Here is a 27,840-nt window from a genome sequence, read left to right on the forward strand (position 1 = left end):
ATTCATGTCACCCTTGTATGTTAACATTGCAATGTTTCTGGTAAGGGGAGCTCTTCATAGTTTTGCACTAAACACACTAAATGGACAACAAGGCCACAATGTCCTGTCCAATGTCCTGTACATGCCCCTTTACTCCTCAAAGCATGAGCAGAGAAATTAAATACATCACGAACATAACATCTATTTTACTATGGAGCTATAAATGTCATATCTAATCTTCTAATAGACATTTCCTGAATTACATAAGCATATGGTCTAAAAAATGTTCTACAGAGATAAATCACTTTTGTCCTTTTAGTACAATTTAGAAACTTGCCGGCTGTGCTGTATCTTTAATAAAGGCATCACATGACAAGACCTAAGTCCCTTTGAGAGTCTTCTAATGATCTTAAATCTTCTTATCCCTATCTGACAACACATGTTGTATTTAGGCTAATGGCGCCCACCCCCTTTTTTGTCTCCTTGTGCAGATCAGACAGAGCATAGATACAGAACTACTGAAAGTCACACAGTGAAATAACAACAATTTGATATATTTTTTTAGTATCAAGTTCACCTTTCTTCTTGGATTTCTGCGTTGTAGTCATCTTTTATTACAGATGAAAGCCACAGCCAAGGGATGGATCGAGAAACATACTTCCAGGAGGACATATTAAATAGGCTTAGACTGTATGTGACTTTACAAAATCCAGCCTAACAATAGGAAAGAAGAAATCTTAAAGAGGTTGGGTAACTTCATCTTTTTTGTTTGTAACAGCTTTCAACATACATTGACTCGAATCAACCATTTGAAAGCTGTTACTTTTTTTTGTCTTGGAACACTAGTGAAAGAACAATTGGACTTTTATTCTCTGTCTTTACCAGAAACACTTGGAATGTGGTTTGTGGAGGCCGAGCAACAAAGCTGAATGGGTGGAACCACGTTAATATTGGCTTTTTTTTTTTTAAGACAAACATAAGGTCATAGGGTCATTCAGTGAAGAAGGACAGAGAGACTGAGAAGAGTGAGTGCCGTTGAGGGGACTTCTGAAGATGGGGCAGCACCTCAGTGAGGAGTCTAACAGGGTGGAAATAGATGTGGCCGAGCTCCAGGAATGGTATAAGAAGTTTGTTGTTGAATGCCCAAGTGGAACTCTTTTTATGCATGAATTTAAGCGATTTTTTGGCGTGACAGACAACCAAGAGGCAGCAGACTATGTAGAACACATGTTCAGAGCTTTTGATAAAAATGGGGTAAGTTTTGCTCCAAAGTCTGAATGCTAGAGTGCAGGCAAGCAGAGATCTATGTACGTGTGTACGTGTGATTAAATGACTTCTCTAAGTAACAAGGACACCGAGAGAATTACTGAAGACCCGGGATGTAATCCCTCACATTAGCTGAAATGTCTTGCCTGAGCATATGAGTCACAAAATATTGTTCTCATGAGTAAAAACATTCAGTTTTTCTCATTTTATTCTGCTGTGTAAAATGTTTTATTATATAATGAACAATTTCCAACACTCTGTTAGATTTCTGTGGAAATTTATCATTTGCGTCATTTTTAATTCCACTTTTCTAACATGCCCTTTTTCCTCTTTCTCTGATGTCAAATGTGGAAATTGTTAAATATTGTTTCGTGATGTATAATGTATATGGCGAATTTTCTAAAACATTTAGTTTTGCGTAGTGGATTTTTATGCCACCTATCGTGTAAAATGAGATTGAGAGTCTCAAAAAATTGAAATGTCAAATATAGGTGCAAACGAATAGATAAATTCCTCCATTTGGCACTTCACACTGTAAAATGAAAACAATTTGCAGTAAAATAGATGGAAAAGCAGCAGTGTTTTTCTCCTAGTATGCTCCATTAAAGTCTATTTAAAAAAGGTCCGTCAGTGGACACATTGTATAACAAAAACTGTAGTAATTCCACGACTGGAATTGATGCAGTTTTTTTTATATGTTTGGGGACTTATTAAAAAACCTGTGTCCTTTATGTTATAGCGATATTTTGACCTTTTGAAAGGTCACTTTGCTTTCAAAATATCTGAGGTTTTGGTTTTGCAATGCTTTTTTTCCATTTTGTTGCAAAATGTAAAAATTTTCGCAAAATTTTAAATCCTAAAAAAGTCAGGCAGGTAAATGCAAAGCACACGTAACGAGATTGCATCCTAACATCTCAGACCAGATGCTGTGTTAACACGTGTTGTTTTATTAGCAGTACTGTCACATGGTGCCACACATGATTGGGCTGTGGTTTTACATAAACTTAATGAAATTGTGGTAAACATGATGCATTTTTCCATTATTTGCATAATCACGGTAAAATTGTACATAAAACATGGTACAAATAAGTGCGGTACCACACCGGTACTGCTAAAAAAAAAAAAAAACTATGTTAACACAGCCTCTGCAATAATAATATCCCACATAGCTCATTACGTGTGAATTGCATTTGCCTATGTAACTATTTATAGTTCAGTACATAATATAAAGATCTGCAAAATCTAGCAAAGATGAGCAAAAACCTGAAATAGTTATTAATTTGTCTTTACTTAATAATGTAATTATATAGAATTTTCAGGGGCAGTAAATGGGCAAACAGCCCTAGTACTCTACAAACAAGGAAGCCTTTGTGAATTGTACTATACAGCTGGATTGAGCTTTGCTAGAACTTGTTCACAACATGTGTAAACCACACGTACATGTATTCAGGTGCTTGCACACCTACGATCTTCAGTAAAGCACCATGAATCACCATGAATATTATGCATTTTATTTTTCTGTTCTGTCTTTCCCCCATGGAATATATATTTCTGCTTTTGTGATTCTCAGAAGCAAGCCAATGAATGAAGAGATTCCATATGCCCTCTACCCTGGCCTTTTCAAGAACAGACTGGACAATAAAAAAATGCCCAGTAAACAATTTCAATGCATGCTCACAACAAAGTCTCTTCTAGCCTTTCCCTTTTTAAAGCTCTATTCACATGTTGTTGTGAGCCATTGTTTTTTTTCCAGTAACAAGGGGTACAGTGAGCCTTTACACCCCACAGGTGTTTGACAAATTTCCACAAAAGTTGGACGTGAAAATTAAAAATTTTATTTTTTTCACTAAAATGCAGGTGTTACCCCAATTTTTTTATTTTTACACGGGGTAATAGGAGAAAAAGCCTCCCAAAATTTGTAAAACCATTTCTATGGAAATACCCCATGTGTGGACAGGGGGTTTACATCCACACATGGGGTATTTCCATACTCAGAAGAAATGGTTTTACAAATTTTGGGAGGCTTTTTCTCCTATTACCCCATGTAAAAATAAAAGATTTGGGGTAACACCAGCATTTTAGTGAAAAAAATAAAATTTTTCATTTTCACGTGACCCCATTTTTAAAACAACATCCCTCACAGAATTTAATAAGGGGTGCAGTGAGCATTTACACCTCACTGGCATTTGGCAGATCTTTGGAACAGTGGGCTGTGGAAATGAAAAATTTAATTTTTCATTTTCACCCCTGAACCTCCAGCTGTTGCAAATCTAAAACTCCCAGCATGCCCTTTGGCTGTCTGTATATACTGGGAGTAGTAGTTATGCAACAGCTGGAGGTACACTGTTACTTAACTCAGTTTTTTGCAACCAGGGTGCCTCCAGCTGTTGCAAAGCTACAACTCTCAGCATGTACGATCTGTCAGTGCATGCTGGGAGTTGTAGTTCGCAACAGCTGGAGGCACACTGGTTGTGAAACACTAAGTTATGCCTTCAGCTGTTGCAAAACTACATCTCCCAGCATGCACTGACAGCAGCAGGGCATGCTTACAGTTGTAGTTATGCAACAGGTGGAGGCACACTACTACAACTCCCAGAATGCTCTTTGGCTGTCCATGCATGCTGGGAGTTGTATTTATGCAACAGCTGGAGGAACACTTTAAAAAAAAAGTGTTCCTCCAGTTGTTGCACAACTACAATTACCAGCATGCACAGACAGCCAAAGGGCATGCTGGGAGTTGTAGTTGTGTCTCCAGCTGTTGCAGAACTACAACTCCCAGCATGCCCTTTGGCTGTGCATGCTGGGAGTTGTTGCTATGCAACAGCAGGAGGCGAACAGGCCTCACCTTCTGCTGTATCCCGTGTCACCTCACTCCTTTTTTTCTGCGTCTCCGGAGACCTGATTGACCTGGAATCACCGCTGATTGCCGGTCTGAATTGACTCAGGACCCCCCACCCAAGGGGTTACTGGTGGTGAACGGAAACCTCCAGGATGTACATGTACTCCCTGGGTCCTTAAATCAAAGGATGCCAGGAGGTACCTGTACGCCCTGTGTCCTGGACGGGTTAAATAGTTTTTTTCCCCAATTTCTACAGATACAGCTTCACAGTATATATTCATCAATTTATCTGCTTAAGGGCTCATTCACACGGACTGATTAACAGCGGAATTTCCACAGTGTATCTGCTGTGGAAAATCCGTAGCTGATTTTGCTACCATTGACTTCAATAGGTCTAAAAGAAAATCTTCAAATCTGCCTCTATTACGGATTTTCTGCTGACAATTTGAAGTCAATGGTAGCAAAATACGCTGCGGAAATTCCGCAGGTAATGTGCCCGTGTTAACGAGCCTTTAGGCTTATCAATTAGAACCTTTGCAATTAATACCACTTTACTAATACCACTTTAAAACCACTAAACAAGGAGCAAATATTACCTTACATTCTTTTAACCTGACCAGATTGTGCATACTGAGACCAACAATACCAATAATAAGGGTATACCAAAATTAATATTACCAATAATATACCTATATAAGGGACACATAATACCGCCACACAAGGACCATTACACCACAAAGGAACTAATGACTGGATAATTCCACTATACTGTCATTAAATAAAATCCACTATATCCAAACCAAGATTCCCCAACTACCTCCCCCCCCCCCAAATACAGTGATCATATAGAGGTATATACCAGCTGTATACAGGATCTGTATACCATATAAGTGATTTTATACAGGACCATCTATTTGTATATACCAGCTGTATACAGATCTGTATACCATATAAGTGATTGCAATTACATTTAGGGATTCACAAATACATCTTTTCTGATCAGCAGTGTCCTCTTTCCTTTTCTTCCCATCCAGCTTAGACCGCCATGATGTCTTCTTCCAGCCAATAGTTCATCTCTTCAGCATCTACCGGACAAACATGTTAGACTGCATTTTTCCAGTGCTCTCCATTACCAATCCCCCTTTGCCATTTCAATTCCCAATCCCCCCCTTCTGTACCATTTCAATTCCCCCCTCTGATCCCCTCTGTGCCATTTCAATACCCCCCTTCTGATATGAAGAGCGGATTAAATGGCACAGGGGATCAGAGAGGAGGGTGTGAATTGAAATGGAATAGGGGGAACAGAGGGGGGATTGGCAATTGAGGTGGCCCGTCTGATCCCCCTGTGCAATTTCATTAACCCTTTTTCTCCCCCTGTGCCATTTCATTAACCTCCCTACCCCCTCCTCCCCTGTGCCGTTTCATTAACCCGTCCCCGCCCCCCTGTGCCATTTCATTAACCCCCCTGCCCCTCCTCCCCCATGCCATTTCATTAACCCCCCACCTCCCCCCGTGCCATTTCATTAACCCCCTCCTCCCCCCTGTGCCATTTCATTAAACCCCCCCTCACGCTCCCCCGTGCCATTTCATTAACCCCCCTGTGCCATTTCATTAACCCCCCCCCCCCTCCTCCCCCTGTTCCATTTCATTAACCCCTCCCCCCCCCCCTTCGCTGCCACCTCACCTGCCCAGGCCTGGTCCCGGCTCAGATTGCAGATTCGTCTCAGGGCAGGCAGCTTGTCTTCTTTGCACCAGCGGGCGTCAGTGGCGTTACTCGTCATCCAGAGCAGGTTCTTGTGCTCAGGTCTGGTGTGGAGTCTAACACGAAGCCCGGGGATGACAGCACCCGACAGCCAGCAGCACCGGTTTCTGGTAGCAGACAGGCGGTTGCAGTTGGGGAGGAGGCCCAGGCCTCGGAGCTGTATACATGCCTCTGGCAGCCTATATAATGCAGAGGGGGACAAGCACATATGATCTTCCAATTCCAGCATCTCCTATTAGAGTCTATTTATAGTCTAGCCTGTCCCACAAGCTTGATAGCCGGGGAAACAAGTTGCCGAGAGGAGCAGAAGGAAACATTTACTTCCTGTGTATGACCGTCATACACGGCAGGTTCCGGCTGCTAGCAGCAGCCGGGGACCTGCCTGTAATGGCCGACACCCGCGATCGCGCGGATGTCCGCCATTAACCCCTCAGATGCCGTGATCAATACAGAACACGGTATCTGCGGCATTGCGGCACTTTGAATGGATGATCGGATCGCCCGCAGTGCTGCCGCGGCGATCCGATCATCCAGCTCCAGCATAGCGGCCGGAGGTCCCCTCTCCTGGCACCGGCCGTCTCCCGGGGTCTTCTGCTCTGGTCTGAGATCGAGCAGACCAGAGCAGAAGATCACCGATAATACTGAGCAGTGCTGTGTCCTATACATAGCACTGCACACTATTAGCAATCAAAGGATTGCTATAGATAGTCCCCTATGGTGACATAAAAAGTGTAAAAATAAAAATTGTCAGTTTTTCCCATTTTACCCCCAAAAAGCGTAATTTTTTTAATAAACATATTTGGTATCGCCGCGTGCGTAAATGTCTGTACTATCAAAATATAATGTTAATGATCCCGTACGGTGAATGGCGGAAACGTAAAAATTTTTTAAAAAGTACAAAAATTTGTCTTTTTTGTCACATTTTATAAAAAAAAATTTATAAAAAATTATTTAAAAGTTTTATATATGCAAATGGGGTATCTAAAAAAAAGTAGAGATGACAGCACAAAAAACGAGCCCTCATACTGCCCTATATACGGAAAAGTGAAAAAGTTATAGGTGGTCAAAATAGGGCGATTTTAGATTACTGATTTTGTACAAAAAGTTTTAGATTTTTTTTAAGCGGTACAAAAATATAAAAGTATATAGCCATGGGTATCATTTTAATCGTATTGACCCACAGAATAAAGAACACATATAATTTTTACTGCAAATTGTACAGTGTGAAAACGAACCCCTCCAAAATGTGCAAAATTTTGGTTCTCATTTCCTCCCTAAATACATTTTTTTTGGGGTTCGTTGTACATTTTATGGTAAAATGAGAGGTTTCATTACAAAGTGCAATTGGTCACACACAAAACAAGCCCTTATATGGGTCTGTAGATGGAAATATAAAAGAGTTATGGATTTTAGATGGCGAGGAGGAAAAAACAAAAACACAAAAATTAAATTGGCCTGGTCCTTAAAGGGGTACTCCAGTGAAAACCTTTTTTCTTTTAAATCAACTGGTGGCAGAAAGTTAAACATATTTGTAAATTACTTTTATTGAAAAATCTTAATCCTTCCAGTACTTATTAGCTGCTGAATGCTACAGACGAATTTCCTTTCTTTTTGGAACACTGATGACATCATGAACACAGTGCACAGTGCTGACATCTCTGTCCATTTTAGCAACCATGCATAGCAGATGCATAGCAGTTGTATTTTAAGGGCAGTATGGTGGCTCAGTGGTTAGCACTGCTGCCTTGCAGTGCTGGGGACCTGGGTTCAAATCCCACTAAGGACAACAATAAATAAAGCGTTATTATTATAATAACGTCAGCAGAGAGAACTGTGTTTGTGATGTCATCAGAGAGCATTCCAAAAAGAAAATAATTTCCTCTGTAGTATTCAGCAGCTAATAAGTACAGGAAGGATTAAGATTTTTTGATAGAAGTAATTCACAAATATTTTTAACTTTCTGCCACCAGTTGATTTAAAAGAAAAAAGGTTTTCACCGGAGTACCCCTTTAAGGTGAAAATGGGCTTGGTCCTCAAGGGGGTTAAAGACAATTTGGGAGATACATTTTTTTTTCTTACTTGGAGACAGATACTAAAACATGTTCTTTTTTAAAATCTGTTTCAATTATCTGATTGTATTTTTTATATATTTGATTTTTAGTACAATATCATGGGGGTAGCCATGCTAAATCTGCTTTTAACAGCAATTAGATAGATTCCTTATGGCAAGCCCCCAAAACACAATGAACATCTCTAGAGCCTATTTTTGTATGGGACATGTTTGCAAGCATACACTGTGATCTGTACAGAGGTCTTTCTACAGGGGAGGGGGAGGCTGAGCTCCTGTTGTTTTCTTTATCTACATGTGACACCTTTCGCTATAATGTTGTACTGCCCACTTTTCTAATCACAAACAGAATAGGAATTCTTAGCTTAGATTTGGGCCAGTGAGCAGAATGAAAGCATCAACATTTCAGGATTATTTTTATAAATAAATAGTAAAATGGAAAACAAAATAACCAAATATTCCCCCAAAAAATGTTTACCATAGAATCTTGAAACATTTGGGCACTTTCTGATGGCACATTCCCCTTAATTTATATAAGTTTTATGCACAGGTTGCATGCAGGGGCAAGTAATTTTATTTGCCTTAGGTTTAGAGTACACACGTCTATTAAGGGCCATGGATTTTTCACATAGTGCACACAGTTTGTATACTCCAGTGCAGAGGCGTAACTTGTAACTTCTGGGACCTGTTGCAAAATCTGCAACAGGGCCTCATATGCCAATTATAATACTAGCCTCTTATTGGGCAGATGTGCCATGGGGCGCCCTTGGGCACCAGGACCCTGGTGTGAGTGCTACCTCTGCACCCCCTTTAGTTAGGCCCCTACTCCAGTGCATTGGGGTCTACAATTACCCTAATTAGATGGAATTTGCAAACCTTTAGCATAAATAACATTGCATTTTATTTATATAAGGTGTTTTACATTTTAGTTACTGTATACCGGTTATAGCCCTGATGTTCTACAATGATTTACCTAATATCTTTGCTTAGACTATATTGATATACATTATACGTGGTTCTTATGGTGGTTACATGTTCTATCGGGGTTATGGACTAAGATCTAATATCCTTGAAGGTCTGGGGTGCAGTGGTTAAAGGAGTTGTCTGGGATTTTTAGAAAATTGACTAAGAGCTGGAACTGACATAAAATGAACAAATATATACTCCTAAATGCCCCACCACTATAGTGATGATGTCATTTACAATGTCCGCTGACTCTGTAGCCGATATGGCCTCAGCAACAACTGCTTGCTGGGAACACTGAAATAGTGGTGGCACGGGGTAGGATTTACAACAGAATTATATTTTTTATACTGGTTCAAGCTTTTAAGCAATTTTTTTTAGAACCCCAGGCCACCCCTAAAGTGCATGGCCACGGGCAACATCAAAATTTGCTCTCAAGCTGGGGGTTGTATATAATAATAAATAAACTACTACACTCACTTTCTTTGGTCCTTTACTGGTCTCTGCTTCTTCAAACCCTAGCCCACAGGATCTCCCACTCTTTCAATCAGTGACTAAGATACCACTGAGGCCATTGATTGGCTGAGCAGGCAGGTCCTGTGGGGTCAGGACACAACCCAGAAGAAGTGGAGACCAGGGAGTACCATGAGGACTGTGAGTATCAGTGCGGCAGTTGTGGAGGACCAGAAGAGGTAAGTATAACATGTTTGTTATTCTTACCTCATGCCTTGAAGCTAATTTTTACTTTGCCTGAGCAACCCCTTTAATATTGTAGAATTACAAGATTTGGCTATTGTATTGTGAATGGTAAAGGAATTAATGTAATTGGTTTAGAAAAGAAAAAAAAATCATAAATGTAACTTTATTTTATCTAAAAAGCCAAGAATTCTTTATAGGTTTATGGTTTCCAGATACAAAGCTCTCAATACACACAGTCATAGAGTTATATTCTGAAGTATTTGTCTGCTCTCAGCTACTGCTATTAGAAGTTCCCTGCATAGGGATTTATAACGCTCCCATGGAACTCAATAACTAATTTAGATTTAGGGAGCTCCCTCTATTGACAGAAATAATTTTAACATTCAATGAATTGTTTTGTCCTAAACTGCTAGCAGAGTAATAACATTCCCAAACTATTGTCTACCAACATTAGATACACTTTAGTACAGCTATTCAAATGACATATTATCATCCATGTTTTAATATTAATACCAGGATCTGCTTGCTTATAATGTATTGTTCTTGCGACAAGAAGAAAATATAGGACTGAACTCCTATTAGGTAACAGCATTCTGTTCTCTATTGAACGGTAGCATTTTAGGATCACTCTTCATGGTTGGGTTAGAGGGCACTGTAATGTGCCCCCCCCCCCCCCAGGTAGGCTGGGTCTTGAATTCATGCTGCCATATTACTTAATTTGTTAATGTTCAGCATATGATTGATCAATTATCCAATTTCTAATCGTCTTAGTTTTTTTCAATTTCTCATGATTTCAGGATATTTATTTGCCGTCAGTAATAGGTATACTCTGTTTACATTCATAGGAAGCAAAGATATACATATCCTTGAGTGTATACAGTTGGTTTTGGTCTATGCTATGGTCTAATGGCCAGATGCCTATGGCTGACCTTGGAGCCTAATGTTACGTAACCCACCGTTATTTTGCATAGGTAACTACACCGTCATCATGTCATGTGGTATGGGGAGCTGATAGGAGAAACACGCTTCCTATGTAAAACTCTTGCCACATCCACTACTGACAGACTGGACCTCATTTTTAATCATATTTTTTGCCAACACAATGAAGTACATTTCCATTATAGCGAATGTCCCTGCAAGATTGGCAACAGTAACACATAGCCCTGTTGATGCAGAAATTGCCAGGAAAACACTATTCCCAACAGGTAACCTCCTCAGGACTGCAGTAAAACACAATCATAGCACATAACAAAGGACAATGGGGGGGGGGGGGGGGGGGGTATTTATCAATTTTGCCTGTTGAATGTTTCTTTTTACCCTTTTTTTTCACTTTGGTTTTCGTGGACATGCACCAAATTTATCATTTGGTGCAAGCTGTTAGTAATTTTGGCTCAAATGTTGAAATCAGCCGTTCACAGCGCCTTTTACACAGAACTTACCGCCATAGAGGACGCATATTTTACCCTGTAGAGCAGCCATTTCGGAGTCCCTCCTGCAGGATATCAGCAAGCGACGTGAGTTATTTTCTTTTGTGGGGTTTATAGCCACCAGGTGAAATGGATTTTATTTTCAACTCGAGTAGTTTTTTTTTTTTTTTTTTACTTTAGTGCAGTGGTCTTCAACCTGCGAACCTCCAGATGTTGTAAAACTGCAATTCCCAGCATGCCCGGACAGCCGTTGGCTGTCCGGGCATGCTGGGAGTTGTGGTTTTGCAACATCTGGAGGTCCGCAGGTTGGAGACCACTGCTTTAGTGCTTACCTTTCCTGAACCTGTGTGGCCATGTCCAATGCTGGCTCAACGGAGGGTGAAGGTTCCTCAGGATAGTATTGAGCAGCCCTTTTTAATGTATTTTGACGCCTTTACATTTTTTTTACATTGCTAAGTGTGTTTTCCAAGTGCAAAATTTCTTGGCGGTGATTTGCGCCAAAAAAACGGGATTTGCGCCAAAATTGCACCAAAGATCGATTGGCGCAAATGTTGAATTACTGAATTACTAAAGTTGAAATCACACACAGGACTGTGTGATTTTGAGAAAGTTGTAAAAATGACAGTGGAGAAGATGCGCCAAACTTTGGCGCAAAAAGACACTGCGCCAAAGTATTGCGCCAAAGTTACATTAAAATAGACACATAAATCCTTTGATAAATACCCCCCAATGTGTTGTGTTGTCCTGGCAGAATAATTGTTGGGGCTTTCGTCACCATGGCGACAGCACTGCACATAATGTTTGTCTGTAGTGTGCCCTAACAGGTCACAGGCACAGAATGTTGGCAGCTAGAAGAGTGCCAGCATATTGTAAGCAAAACTATAAATATGGGACAACTAATATAAATAAATAAACTTTTAAAAATATATATATTTTTTAATTTAGTAAAATACATAAGCTATAAAATAGCTCCCATATACAGCAGGTGAAATAAGTATTGAAAACGTAACCATTTTCCTTACTAAATATATTTCCAAAGGTGCTATCGACATGAAATATTCACCAGATGTTGGTAATAATGTGAAATTAAACAGGTAAAAAGTATTGAATACTTCAGGAAAGGGAAGTACAAACAGACATGAAAAGCCAAGAAAACAGCTGAAATCTATCAGTAATTAAAAAGCAATCCAGACCCTTGTCAGTGCAAATGAACGCCTTTCTGCCTCACTGATGGCTTACAATGAGGTCTCATTGCCAATGAGTAATGGGTTAAAGCAAAGAGCTGTCTTAAAGAGGTGCTCCGCCCTAGACATCTTATCCCCTATCCAAAGGATAGGGGATAAGATGTCAGATCGCCGCGGTCCCGCTGCTGGGGAGCCCCGGGATCCCCGCTGCGGCACTGCGCTATCATTACAGCACAGAGCGAGTTCGCTCTGTGCGTAATGACGGGCGATACAGGGGACGGAGCAGCGTGACGTCATGGCTCCGCCCCTCATGACATCACAGCCGGTCCCCTTAATGCAATTCTATGGCAGGGGGCGTGACGACCGCCATGCCCCCTCCCATAGACTTGTATTGAAAGGGGCGGGCCGTGACGTCACGAGGGGCGGCCCCGTAACGATGCTGCGGCCCCTGTATTGCCCGTCATTATGTGCAGAGCAAACTCGCTCTGTGCTGTAATGATAGCGCAGTGCCGCAGCGGGGATCCCGGGGATCCCCAACAGCGGGACCGCGGCGATCTGACAGCTTATCCCCTATCCTTTGGATAGGGGATAAGATGTCTAGGGGCGGAGTACCCCTTTAAAACCTTCACAATTTAATTGTTGCAAAACTTAACAATGGCTTTGGGTACAGGCCTATTTCTAAGCTACTGAATGTTCTAATGACCACTGGTGGAGCCATAAAATGGAAGTGAAAACACAATCATTTTACCATAAATTTGCCTCGACCAGGTGCTCCTCACAAGATTTTGGATAGAAGAGTGAAAATAATTTTCAGAAGAGTTGTCCAAGAGCCAAGGACACTTGTGCAGAGCTTGAAAAAGACCTGAAATTAGCAGGTACTGTTGTCTCAAAGAACACAGTAAGTAACGCACTCCACCGTCATGGCCTGTATGTACGCTAACCACACAAGATTCCATTGCTGAATAAAAAGCATGTTGAAGCTTGTGTAAAAATTGTTGTTGCCCAACATTTGGAAAATTCAGTGAAATACTGGGAGAATACAGTGTGGTCAGATTAGAGCAAAATAGAACTGTTTGGCTGCCATAATACACACCATGTTTGGAGGAGAAATGGCACTGCACATCACCCTAAGGCTAGGTTAAGACTACGGAATTCTGCTTTGAAATTGCAGGCGGAAATTCCGCTTGCAAAAATGTATAGTGTAGTGAATGGGTTTCCGTTCACAAATTCACACTTTGGAATTTGTGAAGTGGAATTTGTGAATGGAAAATCTGATTGGAAATTTCCTCCTGAAGAATGGCGTTGCTCTTTCTTCAGGCGGAAATACTCGCAGAACACATTGCAGTCTATTGGACACTGCAGTGTCCACGTGGCTGGCCGCACTCGGAATCTCCGGGCGGAAATTTTCGGCCCGGAGATTCCGTAGTCTGAACCTAGCCTAAAACACCAGACCAACAGTGAAGTTTGGAGGTGGGAACCTCATGGTGTGCGGCAGCTTTTTATCAAATGATATGGACAAGCTTCACATAACTGAAGGATGAATGGGAAAATTTACCGAGAGATTCTTGAGAAAAATCTACTGCCATCTACCAGGATGATGAAGTTGAAATGAGGGTGGACAATTCAGCATGACAATAAACCCAAACACTTTGAGGAAACTCTCGAATTGTTTCAAAGAAAGAAAATAAGGCTGCTCAGCCAATCATTTGATCTAAATCCCATGAAAATCTATGGAAAGAATTGAAGACCATAATTCATAGAAGAGGCCCACGGAACCTTCAAGATTTGAAGACTTTGTGTGGAAGCATGAGCCTAAATCACACCAGAGCAATGCATGTGACTAGTTTCTCCATACAGGGGGTGTTTTGAAGCTGTTAGTACCAACAAAGGCCTTTGTACAATGAATTAAATTAATATTAGTAAGTGTGTTCTATATTTTTTCCTGTGTCATTTCACATTATTACAGATTACTTACTTTCAAAGCTTATTTGTGTTGTATGTATGAATTACTTGGGTTGTTGTCAACATCTGGTGAAAATTTCATGCTAATAGCACATTTGAAAATATATTTAGTGAGAAAAATGATAACATGTTTAATACTTATTTCACCCACTGTACAGTATTTAGTATCACCAGGTGCATATCAATCTATACGGTAAATAAACTGTAGATTACACACTTAATTTAGGTCAGCAATAAACAGTGTTCAAAAAGAAATTTTTTTGGGGGGGTTTCTGAGCTTGAACCCCAAACATGAATCAAATGTATGTGATTTGTTACCACCAAAATCAAATTATATATATATGAAAAAAAAAGAACTGCTGGGAAAAAAAATTAAAAAATTCTGGCAGTAACATACCATGTTTAAATATATGGGCAGATGTTCCCTTTACCAGGTGGCTATGTCATTTAACTAGGACTCACTGTGACCTAGCAGGGAGATAAAGCCAAATCCTTTAATGGTCACTGCACTTTCAAACAACTTCCCCAGCCTATGTGATTCCTAACATACTTTGAAAATCACTTAATTTACCACAAATTATTCCTCCTGCTTAGAAAAACAATTCTAAAGTCTTGACAACAAGGTGTTTTACTTTTCCCCAATCTGCTGCTCCCTGCCTATTGGGGGAAACCCATCTCCAGTAACAGACACAGCAAGATTGAATTCACCAAGTGGAGATGGGGCTCAGTTACTACTAGGTGCAGGGAAATAGAGGAAGAAGAGGAAAAAGTCTGAGCTGCGTATCTACAATTTGGGAGTCTGTCTGCCTTCTCCAGATGATCCTCAGTGTTAAGGAAAGACAGTAGTAAACTGTTGGTACAGGATGGTGGTGTGGGTGACTCTGATGATAATGATACTTACCTATCCCTGATCCGTGGTCCCGTTTGTCAGTTATCTTCCTTACTTCCGTTACCTTCCTTATTTGGGAGACAGGCTTGGTGCAGGGGCAGCAAAAAAATTGTCCAATCAAAATTAAAGACGGCCCTGGAGCCAGTGACCAGCCGACAATTGAGAAAACAATTATTTGTTGACTGATGAGGTCTTTTTAACCTGCTTAAAATCATCTGGCGCAGGCCGCAGATATCCCCCGGGATCAAGGCTGTACAGCTGGTAGCTGAAGGAAAGGAATGTGCAAATGATTCTGTGTTAATTCTTGTGACCCACCCTGCATAACGCTTGAGCCTCGTAATATGCTCTTCAAATGAGCGCTGATTAACACAGTTCATCCTATCTAATAGGGCCCTTACTGCATGGTACCTGTATGTAGGTGGATAAATATATCTATGCTCAATGGGTCCTACACAGTAAATATGGAGTTTGAAACTGTGTCTTAGTTCCACCTTGAAATGACTTTAATTGAAAATATAATTCTTCTCATTGTTATATGTAGACAATCTCTCATTCTCTATGTAAAAAAAAAAAAAATAATTATATATCATTGTTATATTGTAATTCATCTGATGTTTTTTGTCACTTATAGGATAACACCATAGATTTCCTGGAATATGTGGCTGCTCTTAACCTTGTTTTGCGGGGGAAACTTGAGCATAAGCTGAAATGGACTTTCAAAGTGTACGACAGAGATGGAAATGGCTGTATAGACAAGACTGAGCTTCTAGAAATAGTAGAGGTAAAGTGTTGTGTACAATATGATAAATACATATGCATAAAGTCTAAAGGGGTACTCCAGCATAAAGGGGTACTCCAGCAATTTACATTTTATTCTCTATCCACAGGATAGGGGTAAGTGTCTGATCACAGGGGGTCCAATCAATGGGACCCCCCACAATCTTTGGCTCTCCTCTTGCACCAAACAGGGCCGACTTGCTCCTTCCATATATTTCTATGGGAACGCCGGAGATAAACGAGTGCTGTACTCTGCTGCCTCCGGCTCTCCCATAGAGATACATGGAAGGGAGGTGTGTTGACCCTGAGCAAAGCATTTCCAAGCGGAACCGGTTCAATGTTTCTATGGATGCTGAAATTCAGCCCTATGCTCAGTGCAGCAGAATGCCATTGAAATCAATGAGACTCTACTCCAACAGAATTTCAGAGTCAAAATTCTGCAGTGTAAACATAGCCTTAAACTTAAGGACTCATGACGTACCAGTACATCATGAGGCCGCTCCCATTTTATAACGCGGGGCCACGGCTGTCACGCCCCCCCCCCCCCCCCATAGACATAGTGATGGCAGGGGTGACGTCACACGGGGGCGGAGTCGTGATGTCACGATACTGCGGCCCCGTGGTCGCCACCCAGCTGTTTGTGAGCTGGCACCGCGGCATGCAGCTCAAACAGGTGGGTGGCAAATACAAGATTGCGGGGGTCCTCAGCGGCGGGACCCCCGTGGTGAGACATCTTATCCCCTAGGATAAGGGGATAAGATGTCTCAGGGCCGGAGTGCCCCTTTAAACTTTATTGACAGAAAAACAGTATTCTTCAGGACTGAAGTATTGCCAGTTTTTCCTAAATAAGGCAAGGGTGACACCATGTTTGGCTACCCTGTTGAATTTGGTATCCAGATGTGTTAGAATGGTAAGTGTACCTGTTATTTCAAAGAAAACTTTTAACGTGTCCCTGTGACTTGTTAAAAGTTTTTTAAATGACAGGTATACTTTAAAAAAACATAATTGTAAATCTAGCCTAACACATTTTTTTCTCAGACAGTTTTGATCAATCTGTATTAATCCCGCAATAGGATGTATATGCATACGTCCTACTGATCTCCTGCTCTGCACGACACGCTGCAGGAGATCGGCGGTTGGACACAGATGTCAATCACAGTCGGTAACCTACCACAGCTGCTGGGACCAAGATCGTCCTGGTCTTGGCAGCGTTAACCCCATAGATGCCATAATTGGTATCCTGTCTGCCAAGTATGGAAGCCTGTTAGGTCCAGCCATAAGGCTGGATATTACAGTCTATATGTCAGTGTAATACTGACAGTTATGTACTGCAGCATAGTATGACAAGTAAAAAGATAAAAGGTTTATCAATAATAAAATAAAGTGTAAAACAAATAAATAAATGCCCAATACCCAAGCTCTCCATTATCACAAAAAATTGGCATGTTCGTAATGACTTTTACAATAAGCAATAAAGTTATTTATACCCCACAGTGAAACCAGAAATTTTCCAATTTTTAGGTATGTTCACACATGCGTATTTTTGCTGCAGATCTGCTGCAGATTTGCTTGCTGCAGATTTTGCTTCCCATTGACTTCAATGGGCAGGAAAATTTGCTGACTCCGAAAATCTGCTGCAGCAGAAAATATGCATGTGTGAAAGCACCCCATTACAATATTTTGGATTTTTTTTTTTTTTACAAAAAATGCTGCATGTATCAACAAAACTTTACCACTAATATAAAGTACTATATGTCACGAAAATACAATCTAAGAATCGCTTCGCTCAGTAAAAGCATGTCAAAGTTATTACCACTTTAAAGCTAAGTTTCTACTTGGTTTTTTGTTTCCTGCGTCTGCCATTTTTTCTGGCGAAATGCATATATTTTATAACAACATTTTTATAATTTTTTAATAAAGTGTGTTTGTTTCACTTTTTTTCTCTATTTTTAAATTTTTTTTTAGGTAGTAATACTACTCCCAGCATGGAACAGACTGTTTCATGATGGGAGTAGTAGTACCTGTACTAATAGACATATTGCCCCGGGTGTCGTGACACCCGATGCGATCATCCATAATATAGCAGAGATGCGGAGCGGCTCTATACAGCACTCACATCTCTGCTCTGTATTCCGGCCAGTGATGTGAATAGAACATCACTCATTCATATTTTCTGCCCAGAATGGTGATTGGCCGGATTGTTGCAGCCAATCACCGCTCTGAGGGAAATATGAATGAGTAAGTGGCTGGCCGGAGTATAGTGCAGAGATGCGAGCACAGGAGAAAGCCACTCCACATCTCTGCAATAGAAAGGACGATCGCATCGGGTGTCAGTAGTGATACCCACTGTGATCTGTTCTTACCTGCAGGTACTACTACTCCCAACATGGACCACACTCTGCTCCATGCTGGGAGCTGTAGTATCTGCATTAATTGACAGATCGCAGCGAATGTAACTTCTGACACCCACTGCAATCTGTCTATTAATGCAGGTACTACAGCTCCCAGTATGGAGCAGAGTGTGCTCCATGTTGGGAGTAGTAGTATCTGAGGTTAAGGAAAGATCACAGTGGATGTCACTCCTTACACCTGCTGTGATCCTCCTGTATAATGTAAAGATGCGGGTGGGAACCATCTGGCAAATCACAGCTCTCTGCCGGAAATATGAATAGGTGTATATATACGTCAGTGCAGGGGACCATAGAAGAACAGCCGCCCGCATCTATACATTATACAGAAGGATCACAACGGGCGATCTGTCAATTAGTACAGGTCCTACTACTCCCATCATGGAACAGTGTGTTCCATGCTGGGAGTAGTAGTACTACCTAAAAAAATAAAAAAAATAAAGAAAAAAAGTGAAAAACACACACACTACATTTTTATTATTGTCGGCTATATTTTTAGGTCCCCACCCGCCCACATAAATTGATCCCTGTTTTAAAAATTAATAAAAATTTAGTTATAAAAAAGATAAATTTTGTTAGATACAATTTTTTCCTTCACTGCTGTATCTTTTTTATTTTTTATTTTTTATGGTACCCTATGAAATGTTATTAAAAAAAGGTATCTCCATCACTTTTTTGGATTGTTAAAGTCCAAAAAAGAATAAAAAAAACACCTGCAAAAACACCAAAGTTAAAACCCACATATGGTTTTTCTTGGTGTTTTTTCACTCCCATAGACTTCTATGGGAGAAAAACGCCACGATTTTGACTAAAAAATTGCCAGTGGCTCAACATGCTGCGAAAACCATGTAAAAACATGTTAAATAACAATGAAGAGACCAGCAAATACAATGTATAATACAAGTGTTGCACATTATTTAGCCTGCCAGTTTACCATTATTGTGAATTTATGATGTTCCTCTTGGGAAAAAATAGATATAGTTATTAATAGTTATAGTTATTAATAGTTATTAATACTTATTAACCCCTTAAGGACGCAGGACGTAAATATACGTCCTGGTGAGGTGGTACTTAACGCACCAGGAAGTACATTTACGTCCTAAGCATAACCGCGGGCATCGGAGCGATGCCCGTGTCATGCGCGGCTGATCCCGGCTGCTGATCGCAGCCAGGGACCCGCCGGCAATGGCCGACGCCCGCGATCTCGCAGGCGTCCGCCATTAACCCCTCAGGTGCCGGGATCAATACAGATCCCGGCATCTGCGGTAGTTCGCGATTAAAATGAACGATCGGATCGCCCGCAGCGCTGCTGCGGGGATCCGATCATTCATAACGCCGCACGGAGGTCCCCTCACCTTCCTCCGTGCGGCTCCCGGCGTCTCCTGCTCTGGTCTGTGATCGAGCAGACCAGAGCAGGAGATGACCGATAATACTGATCTGTTCTATGTCCTATACATAGAACAGATCAGTATTAGCAATCATGGTATTGCTATGAATAGTCCCCTATGGGGACTATTCAAGTGTAAAAAATTTTTTTTAAAAATGTAAAAGTAAAAGTAGAAAAAAAGTGAAAAATCCCCTCCCCCAATAAAAAAGTAAAACGTCAGTTTTTTCCTATTTTACCCCCAAAAAGCGTAAAAAACATTTTTTATAGACATATTTGGTATCGCCGCGTGCGTAAATGTCCGAACTATTAAAATAAAATGTTAATGATCCCGTACGGTGAACGGCGTGAACGAAAAAAATTTTTAAAAGTCCAAAATTCCTACTTTTTTAATACATTTTATTAAAAAAAAAATTATAAAAAATGTATTAAAAGTTTTTTATATGCAAATGTGGTATCAAAAAAAAGTACAGATCATGGCGCAAAAAATGAGCCCCCATACCGCCGCTTATACGGAAAAATAAAAAAGTTATAGGTCATCAAAATAAAGGGATTATAAACGTACTAATTTGGTTAAAAAGTTTGTGATTTTTTTTAAGCGCAACAATAATATAAAAGTATATAATAATGGGTATCATTTTAATCGTATTGACCCTCAGAATAAAGAACACACGTCATTTTTACCATAAATTGTACGGCGTGAAAACGAAACCTTCCAAAATTAGCAAAATTGCGTTTTTCGTTTTAATTTCCCCACAAAAATAGTGTTTTTTGGTTGCGCCATACATTTTATGATATAATGAGTGATGTCATTACAAAGGACAACTGGTCGCGCAAAAAACAAGCCCTCATACTAGTCTGTGGATGAAAATATAAAAGAGTTATGATTTTTAGAAGGCGAGGAGGAAAAAATGAAAACGTAAAAATTAAATTGTCTGAGTCCTTAAGGCCAAAATGGGCTGAGTCCTTAAGGGGTTAATGTGAGGATAGCTCACACATACACAAACACATACTCTTGCAGATTTGTTTTCCTTGTATTTGATATTAAATATGTTAATTTTTATTTCAGTCTATATATAACCTGAAGAAGGTTTGTCGCCAAGGTCAAGAAGACCGGATTCCATTGTTGTCACCAGAGCAAGTGGTGGATAGGATATTCCAGTTGGTGGATGAGAATGGAGATGGTATACTGCTAAAATAACCCTTGATTAATACCACTTTAAGGCTAAGTTTCCACTTGGTTTTTTTCTGGCAGTTTTTGGAATACTACCACTGCAGTTTTTGAACCAAAGCCAGAAGTGGATTCAAAAGGAATAGGACATATATAGGAAGGACTTATACTTCTCCTCCCTTATGGATCCACTTCTGACTTTGGCTCAATAACTGCAGTGACAGTATTCCAAAAACTGACAGAAAAGTGGAAACTTAGCCTAAGGCTTTGTACACGCGGTGGAATTTCTGTGCTTCTGCTCAAATTCTGTTCTGCCAAGCTGGCAGCAGATGTTTTTTTTTTTTTTTTCAGATTCCATACGGAATGTGCACAGAATTTGTGCTAAGCTATAGGCCGACATTTATCAATGAGTTTACACCTTTTTTTGTCCGTACGAAAGGCGCTATTTTGGCGCCTTGGTGGTAGAATATTTTAGTTACTCCAGATGTTTTGGAGTAGCAGTACATGCTTTTCAATTCAGCGTATGCCGTGGGCTGAAATTTTTTGTAAAAAGGCGCAAAACCACTGAAAAGTGTCTAAAACTACACCAGCCCAGACCTGGCGTAGCTTTTTAGTTTATGCGAAGAGAGAAATTTGAGAAAATGTGACCTGCACAAAATTTATCAAATGCTCTGTGAACATTTAATAAATTTGGTGCTCCTACACATTATCAGCACACAAAAAAAGGTGTAAAAAAATTCTTCACTTACACTTACAATGATAAATGTGGGCCATACAGAATTTCTTGTGCTCAACACACATATTTTGGATGGAATTCAGAGTCCTATTGACTTCTGTAGGACTCTGCCAGGGAATTCCGCAAAAAGATTTGTAATGTTTATTCTTTACGCAGAATTTGGAATGCAAAATTCTGCTGCGGAAAATCTGCTGAGTGAATGGGACAGCTGAAATTCTGATAACCAAAGTGTTAACTTCATGTAGCAGAATTTTCGAGCTGCATCTTTCCCTCTGGATTCTGCATGGAAATTCTGCTGTGTTAACATAGCCTACCATAGATGTAATACACATGCCTTTTAATCACATTTTCTGTTCACCATATTCCGCTTGTATGAAAGACTATGTTCAGAAGGTGGAATTTCTGCAGTGGAAATTCTGCTGTGTGAATATATGGGGAATCCCATTGAAGAGAATGTACAGTAAATTGTGGCAGAATTCCCTGTGGAATTCTTCAGCGGAATTCCGCACGGAAATTGCGCCGTCGGAACATAGCCTAAGGGTTGATAAATGACAGTGGGAAATCAGTTCCGCTACTATTCACTTCAATGGGCCAGTTTAAAATCCACAATAGTGACAGATTTGCAGATTGCAGTGAATGGTAGCAAAACTTGACTCCACCAGTTTTCCTTTTCTATAATCTTTTGGATAATCTGAGAAACCAAAATAAGCTAATACAATTAAATACCCATTCATTTTAATGGGTCTTTATTTGTAACAATTTGCATCAGTTTGCGTCAGGTCCATTCATTTTACATTTTTTGAATGGAGAAAAAACATTCAGATATTTATTTCTGCTAAAAAAAAACATATTAACCCCTTACCACTACAAGACGTATGCATACGTCCCAGCACTCGATATGTCCGCACTCTGGGACGTATGCATACGTGCTGCTGATCTTCTGCTCTGCTACTTGCAGCTCAGGAGATTGGCGGCGGAACCTGGCTGTCAAACACACGGCATCTAGGCAGGTGTGAGGTGGTTTTTTGCGCCCCCGTAGATCCATGCGTCCGCTCCTCCCCCAGCTCTCCGAACATTTCCGAAGCTAGAACTGGGGGAGAGCAGAGCAAGGGGAGGGAGGAGGTTCACGCCCCCTCCCTCATCTCCCCTCCCTGAGCTCGGCTGGACGCAGATCTCTACGGCACGCCCCCTCCCTGAGGACATAGATCGCCACGGCAGGTCCCCTCCCTCATCTCCCCGAGCAGATTTCCACGGCAGGTCCCCTCCCTCATCTCCCCGAGCTGAGGACGTAAATCTCCACGGCAGGACCCCTCCCTCATCTCCTCGAGCTGAGGACATAGAGCAGTGCTCCCAATGAGCTCTATGTGTAAAGGGGGACATACTGTACGGGCTAAAGGGGACATACTGTACGGGCTAAAGGGGACATACTGCATAGGCTAAAGGGGGACATTTAGCCTGAACAGTATGTCCCCCTTTAGCCCGTACAGTATGTCCCCCATTAGCCCGTACAGTATGTCCCCCTTTACATATAGAGCTCATTGGGAGCACTGCTCTATGTCCTCAGCTCGGGGAGATGAGGGAGGGGACCTGCCGTAGAGATCTGCGTCCAGCCGAGCTCAGGGAGGGGAGATGAGGGAGGAGGCGTGAACCTCCTCCCTCCCCTTGCTCTGCTCTCCCCCAGTTCTAGCTTCGGAAATGTTCGGAGAGCTGGGGGAGGAGAGTACACATGGATCTACGGGAGGGGGGGGGCGCAAAAAACCACCTCACACCGGCTCACGGCATCTATGGGGTTGACAGGGGGAGGGTGCTCCCCCTGTTCACCAGTGGCGTCTGATGGCCTCCTGTCTTCCAGCTACAGAAGCCTGTGAGATCCAGCCACAGGCTGTAGTGTGTGCAGCTCATCGGGTTATAATGTGCTGCAGTACAAATGTATTGCAGTAAACCTGTAAAAAGGGAAAAATAAAATAAAATAATAAAAGATTCTTCAATAAAAGTGTGAAAAAAATAAATGCCCCTTTCCCAATAAAAGCCTGTATTATCATAGAAAAACACAAATCATATACATACTAGGTATTGCCACTTCCGTAATGAAGTGTACTATAAAGCTATAATGTAAATTATCCCTGACGCCATAAAAAAAAAATAATAATAATTTGCCAATTTTGGTACAGATAGCGGAAAAATAGATCAAAAGGTAGAATGTATCGCAAAAATGATACCAATAAAAAGTACAGCTTGTCCCGCAAAAAATAAGCCCTCACTCAATGGCGGAACCAAAAAGAAAAGAAACCACTTGAAAACGGACCATGTATAAACTAAAATAAATTTTATTTAGAATAATATAAAGACATATAATAATTACACACACAGCGTGGACAAACAAAAGTGGGAACCAGGGAGCAGGGGGAGATAAAAAGAAGGTAACAATAATATATATAGTGTCCAAGTGTGCTGAACAATTTAAAGTGCCAGCAGCGTGCCAAATAAATAGATAGGACCAATATGTTTAAAAACGCACACAAAACGGATCACAGAGAAAACCAGATGTAGTAGTGGCATAGAACAGTAGCACTCCCTCCGCTCCCCAGTTACCCACCAGACCTCCAACGCGTTTCACCCAACGGGGCTTTATCCAGGCGTTGGATGAAAAATAAAAAAGTTTAGGCTGTGGGAAAATGATAACAAAAAAGGGGTAAAAAATAATTTTGCTCAGAAAAGGAAAAATAACATAAAAAGCTATATTAAATGGGTATCACCATAATCGTACTGAACGCACAGTGAACGCACAGTGAACACCATAAAAAAAAATTATAAAAAACCCTGGAAATTTTCCAGTTTTTCACAAAAAAAGCTTCATGAGCCAACAAAAATGCACCACTTATATAAAGTACAATATGTGATGAAAAAAACCATCTCAGAATCGCTCCTCTCAGAAAAAGCATTCTAAAGTTATTACCATGTAAAAAGAGCCTGGTCATTAACCCCTTAACGACGCAGGACGTATATTTACGTCCTGCGCCGGCTCCCGCGATATGAAGCGGGATCTCGCCGCGATCCCGCATCATATCTCGTCGGTCCCGGCGCTCATCAACGGCCGGGACCCGCGGTTAATACCACACATCGCTGATCGCGGCGATGTGCGGTATTAACCCTTTAGAAGCGGCGGTCAAAGCTGACCGCCGCTTCTAAAGTGGAAGTGAAAGTGACCCGGCTGCTCAGTCGGGCTGTTCGGGACTGCCGCGGTGAAATCGTGGCATCCCGAACAGCTGACAGGACACCGGGAGGGCCCTTACCTGCCTCCTCGGTGTCCGATCGGCGAATGACTGCTCCGTGCCTGAGATCCAGGCAGGAGCAGTCAAACGCCGATAACACTGATCACAGGCGTGTTAATACACGCCTGTGATCTGTGTAAAAGATCAGTGTGTGCAGTGTTATAGGTCCCTATGGGACCTATAACACTGCAAAAAAAAAGTAAAAAAAGTGTTAATAAAGGTCATTTAACCCCTTCCCTAATGAAGGTTTGAATCACCCCCCATTTCCCATAAAAAAAATAAAACAGTGTAAAAAAAAATAAAAATAAACATATGTGGTATTGCCGCGTGTGTAAATGTCCGAACTATAAAAATATATCATTAATTAAACCGCACGGTCAATGGCATACGCGCAAAAAAATTCCAAAGTTAAAAAAAGCGCATTTTTGGTCACTTTTTATACCATAAAAAAATTTATAAAAAGTGATCAAAAAGTCCGATCAAAACAAAAAATCATACTGATAAAAACTTCAGATCACGGCGCAAAAAATGAGTCCTCATACCGCCCTGTACGTGGAAAAATAAAAAAGTTATAGGGGTCAGAAGATGACATTTTTAAACGTATAAATTTTCCTGCATGTAGTTATGATTTTTTCCAGAAGTGCGACAAAATCAAACCTATTTAAGTAGGGTATCATTTTAGCCGTATGGACCTACAGAATAATGATAAGGTGTAATTTTTACCGAAATATGCACTGCGTAGAAAAGGAAGCCCCCAAAAGTTACAAAATGGCGTTTTTTCTTCGAGTTTGTCGCACAATTATTTTTTTTTCCATTTCGCCATGCATTTTTGGGTAAAATTACTAATGTCACTGCAAAGTAGAATTGGTGACGCAAAAAATAAGCCACAATATGGATTTTTAGGTGGAAAATTGAAAGGGCTATGATTTTTAAAAGGTAAGGAGGAAAAAACGAAAGTGCAAAAACTGAAAAACCCTGAGTCCTTAACCCCTTAAGGACACATGACGTTCTCATACGTCTCCATTTCCGAGTCCTTAAGGACACATGACGTATGAGAACGTCATGTGTTTTACCGGCCCCCCGCAACCATCTGGAGCGGAGCCGGTCCCCGGTGCCTGCTGAAATCGTTCAGCAGGCATCGGGGCATATCGCCCAGGGGGGTCATTATGACCCCCCATGTCGGCGATGGCCGCAGATCGCTGGACAATTCAGTCCAGCGATCTGCGGCGGATTCCGGGTCAATCGGGTCTCCAGTGACCCGATGACCCGGAATTATTGGCTGATCGGGGCCGTCAGAGACGGCCCCGATCAACCAGAGCCAGCAGGGGTGAGGTGGCACTGGTGCCACCTCACGATCGCCCTGATTCGTCGGCCGGATCACCGGCCGACCAATCAGGGCGCCTGCTGCGGGTGTCACTCCCGCAACCCGCTCCGCCCCTCTTCCGGAGGACGTGAGCGGGTGCGGGACGTGCACCCCGGGTGCTGGGGACCCCGATCCCCGGCGCCCCTGTTGGGATCGGGGCCCCAGGAGCGACGGCCGCGGCGGAGACGACGAGGGACTGACCTGGTGCAGCGAGGATCATTGGAGGTGAGTGACAGCCTCCTGCTGTTGCTTAGCAACAGCTCCCAGCATGCAAAAAGGGCATGCTGGTAGCTGTAGTTATGCAACAGCAGGAGGCAGACCACCACAACTCCCAGCATGCCCTTATGGGCATGCTGGGACTTGTAGTTTTGCAACAGCTGGAGGCACATTCTTTCTATGGAAAAGTGTACCTTCAGCTGTTGTGTAACTACAACTCCCAGCTTGCACAATCAGCTAAAGTGCATGCTGGGAGTTGTAGTGGTGCATCTGGTGGTTGCATAACTACAACTCCCAGCATGCCCGTTGGCTGTCGGTGACTGCTGAGAGTTGTAGTTTTGCAACAGCTGAAGGCACACTGAGTTAAGTAGTAAACCAGTGTATCTCCAGCTGTTGCATAACTATAATCCCCAGCATCCCCAGCCAAAGTAGTATGCCTCCAGCTGTTGCATAACTACAACACCCAGCATGCCCTTCCGCTGTCCGTACATGCTGGGGGTTGTAGCTTTTGCAACAGCTGAAGGCACACTGGTTGCAAAACACTGAGTTTGTTACCAAACTCGGTGTTTCACAACCAGTGTGCCTCCAGCTGTTGCAAAACTACAACTCCCAGCATGCACTGATATACCGTACATGCTGGGAGTTGTAGTTTTGCAACAGCTGGATGTTCCCCCCCCAATGTGAACGTACAGGGTACACTCACATGGGCGGAGGATTACAGTTAGTATCCGGCTGCAAGTTTGAGGTGCGGCAAAATTTCTGCCGCAGCTCAAACTGCCAGCGAGAAACTACTGTGAACCCCCAGCCCGTGTGACTGTACCCTAAAAACACTACACTACACTACCACAAAATAAAATAAAAAGTAAAAAACACTACATATACACATACCCCTACACAGCCCCCCTCCCCAATAAAAATAAAAAACGTCTGGTACGCCACTGTTTCCAAAACGGAGCCTCCAGCGGTTGCAAAACTACAACTCCCAGCATGCACTGATAGACTGTACATGCTGGGAGTTGTAGTTTTGCAACAGCTGGATGTTCCCCCCCCCCCCCCCAATGTGAACGTACAGGGTACACTCACATGGGCGGAGGATTACAGTAAGTATCCGGCTGCAAGTTTGAGCTGCGTCAAATTTTCTGCCGTAGCTCAAACTGCCAGCGAGAAACTACTGTGAACCCCCGCCCGTGCGACTGTACCCTAAAAACACTACACTACACTAACACAAAATAAAAAGTAAAAAACACTACATATACACATACCCCTATACAACCCCCCTCCCCAATAAAAATGAAAAACGTCTGGTACGCCACTGTTTCCAAAACGGAGCCTCCAGCTGTTGCAAAACAACTACTCCCAGTATTGCCAGATAGCCGTTGACTGTCCAGGCATGCTGGGAGTTTTACAACAGCTGGAGGCCCCCTGTTTGGGAATCACTGGCGTAGAATACCCCTATGTCCACCCCTATGCAAGTC

The 27,840-nt window shown here is 41.8% G+C and overlaps 1 protein-coding gene across 1 annotated transcript in view; it reads left to right on the top strand.

Annotated features, from left to right (window-relative positions):
* Positions 1-1,032: 1,032 nt before the first annotated feature.
* GUCA1B (guanylate cyclase activator 1B) overlaps positions 1,033-27,840 on the top strand; it is a 35,792-nt gene continuing 8,984 nt past the window's right edge. The window contains exons 1-3 of the mRNA XM_056560825.1: positions 1,033-1,233; positions 15,670-15,819; positions 20,677-20,791. Of these exons, the coding sequence (XP_056416800.1) occupies positions 1,033-1,233; positions 15,670-15,819; positions 20,677-20,791 (466 nt within the window). The remainder of the gene's footprint in view (positions 1,234-15,669; positions 15,820-20,676; positions 20,792-27,840) is intronic.

This window comes from Hyla sarda, chromosome 2 (assembly GCF_029499605.1).
Source record: "Hyla sarda isolate aHylSar1 chromosome 2, aHylSar1.hap1, whole genome shotgun sequence".
In the NCBI taxonomy this organism is placed as follows: Eukaryota; Metazoa; Chordata; class Amphibia; order Anura; family Hylidae; genus Hyla; species Hyla sarda.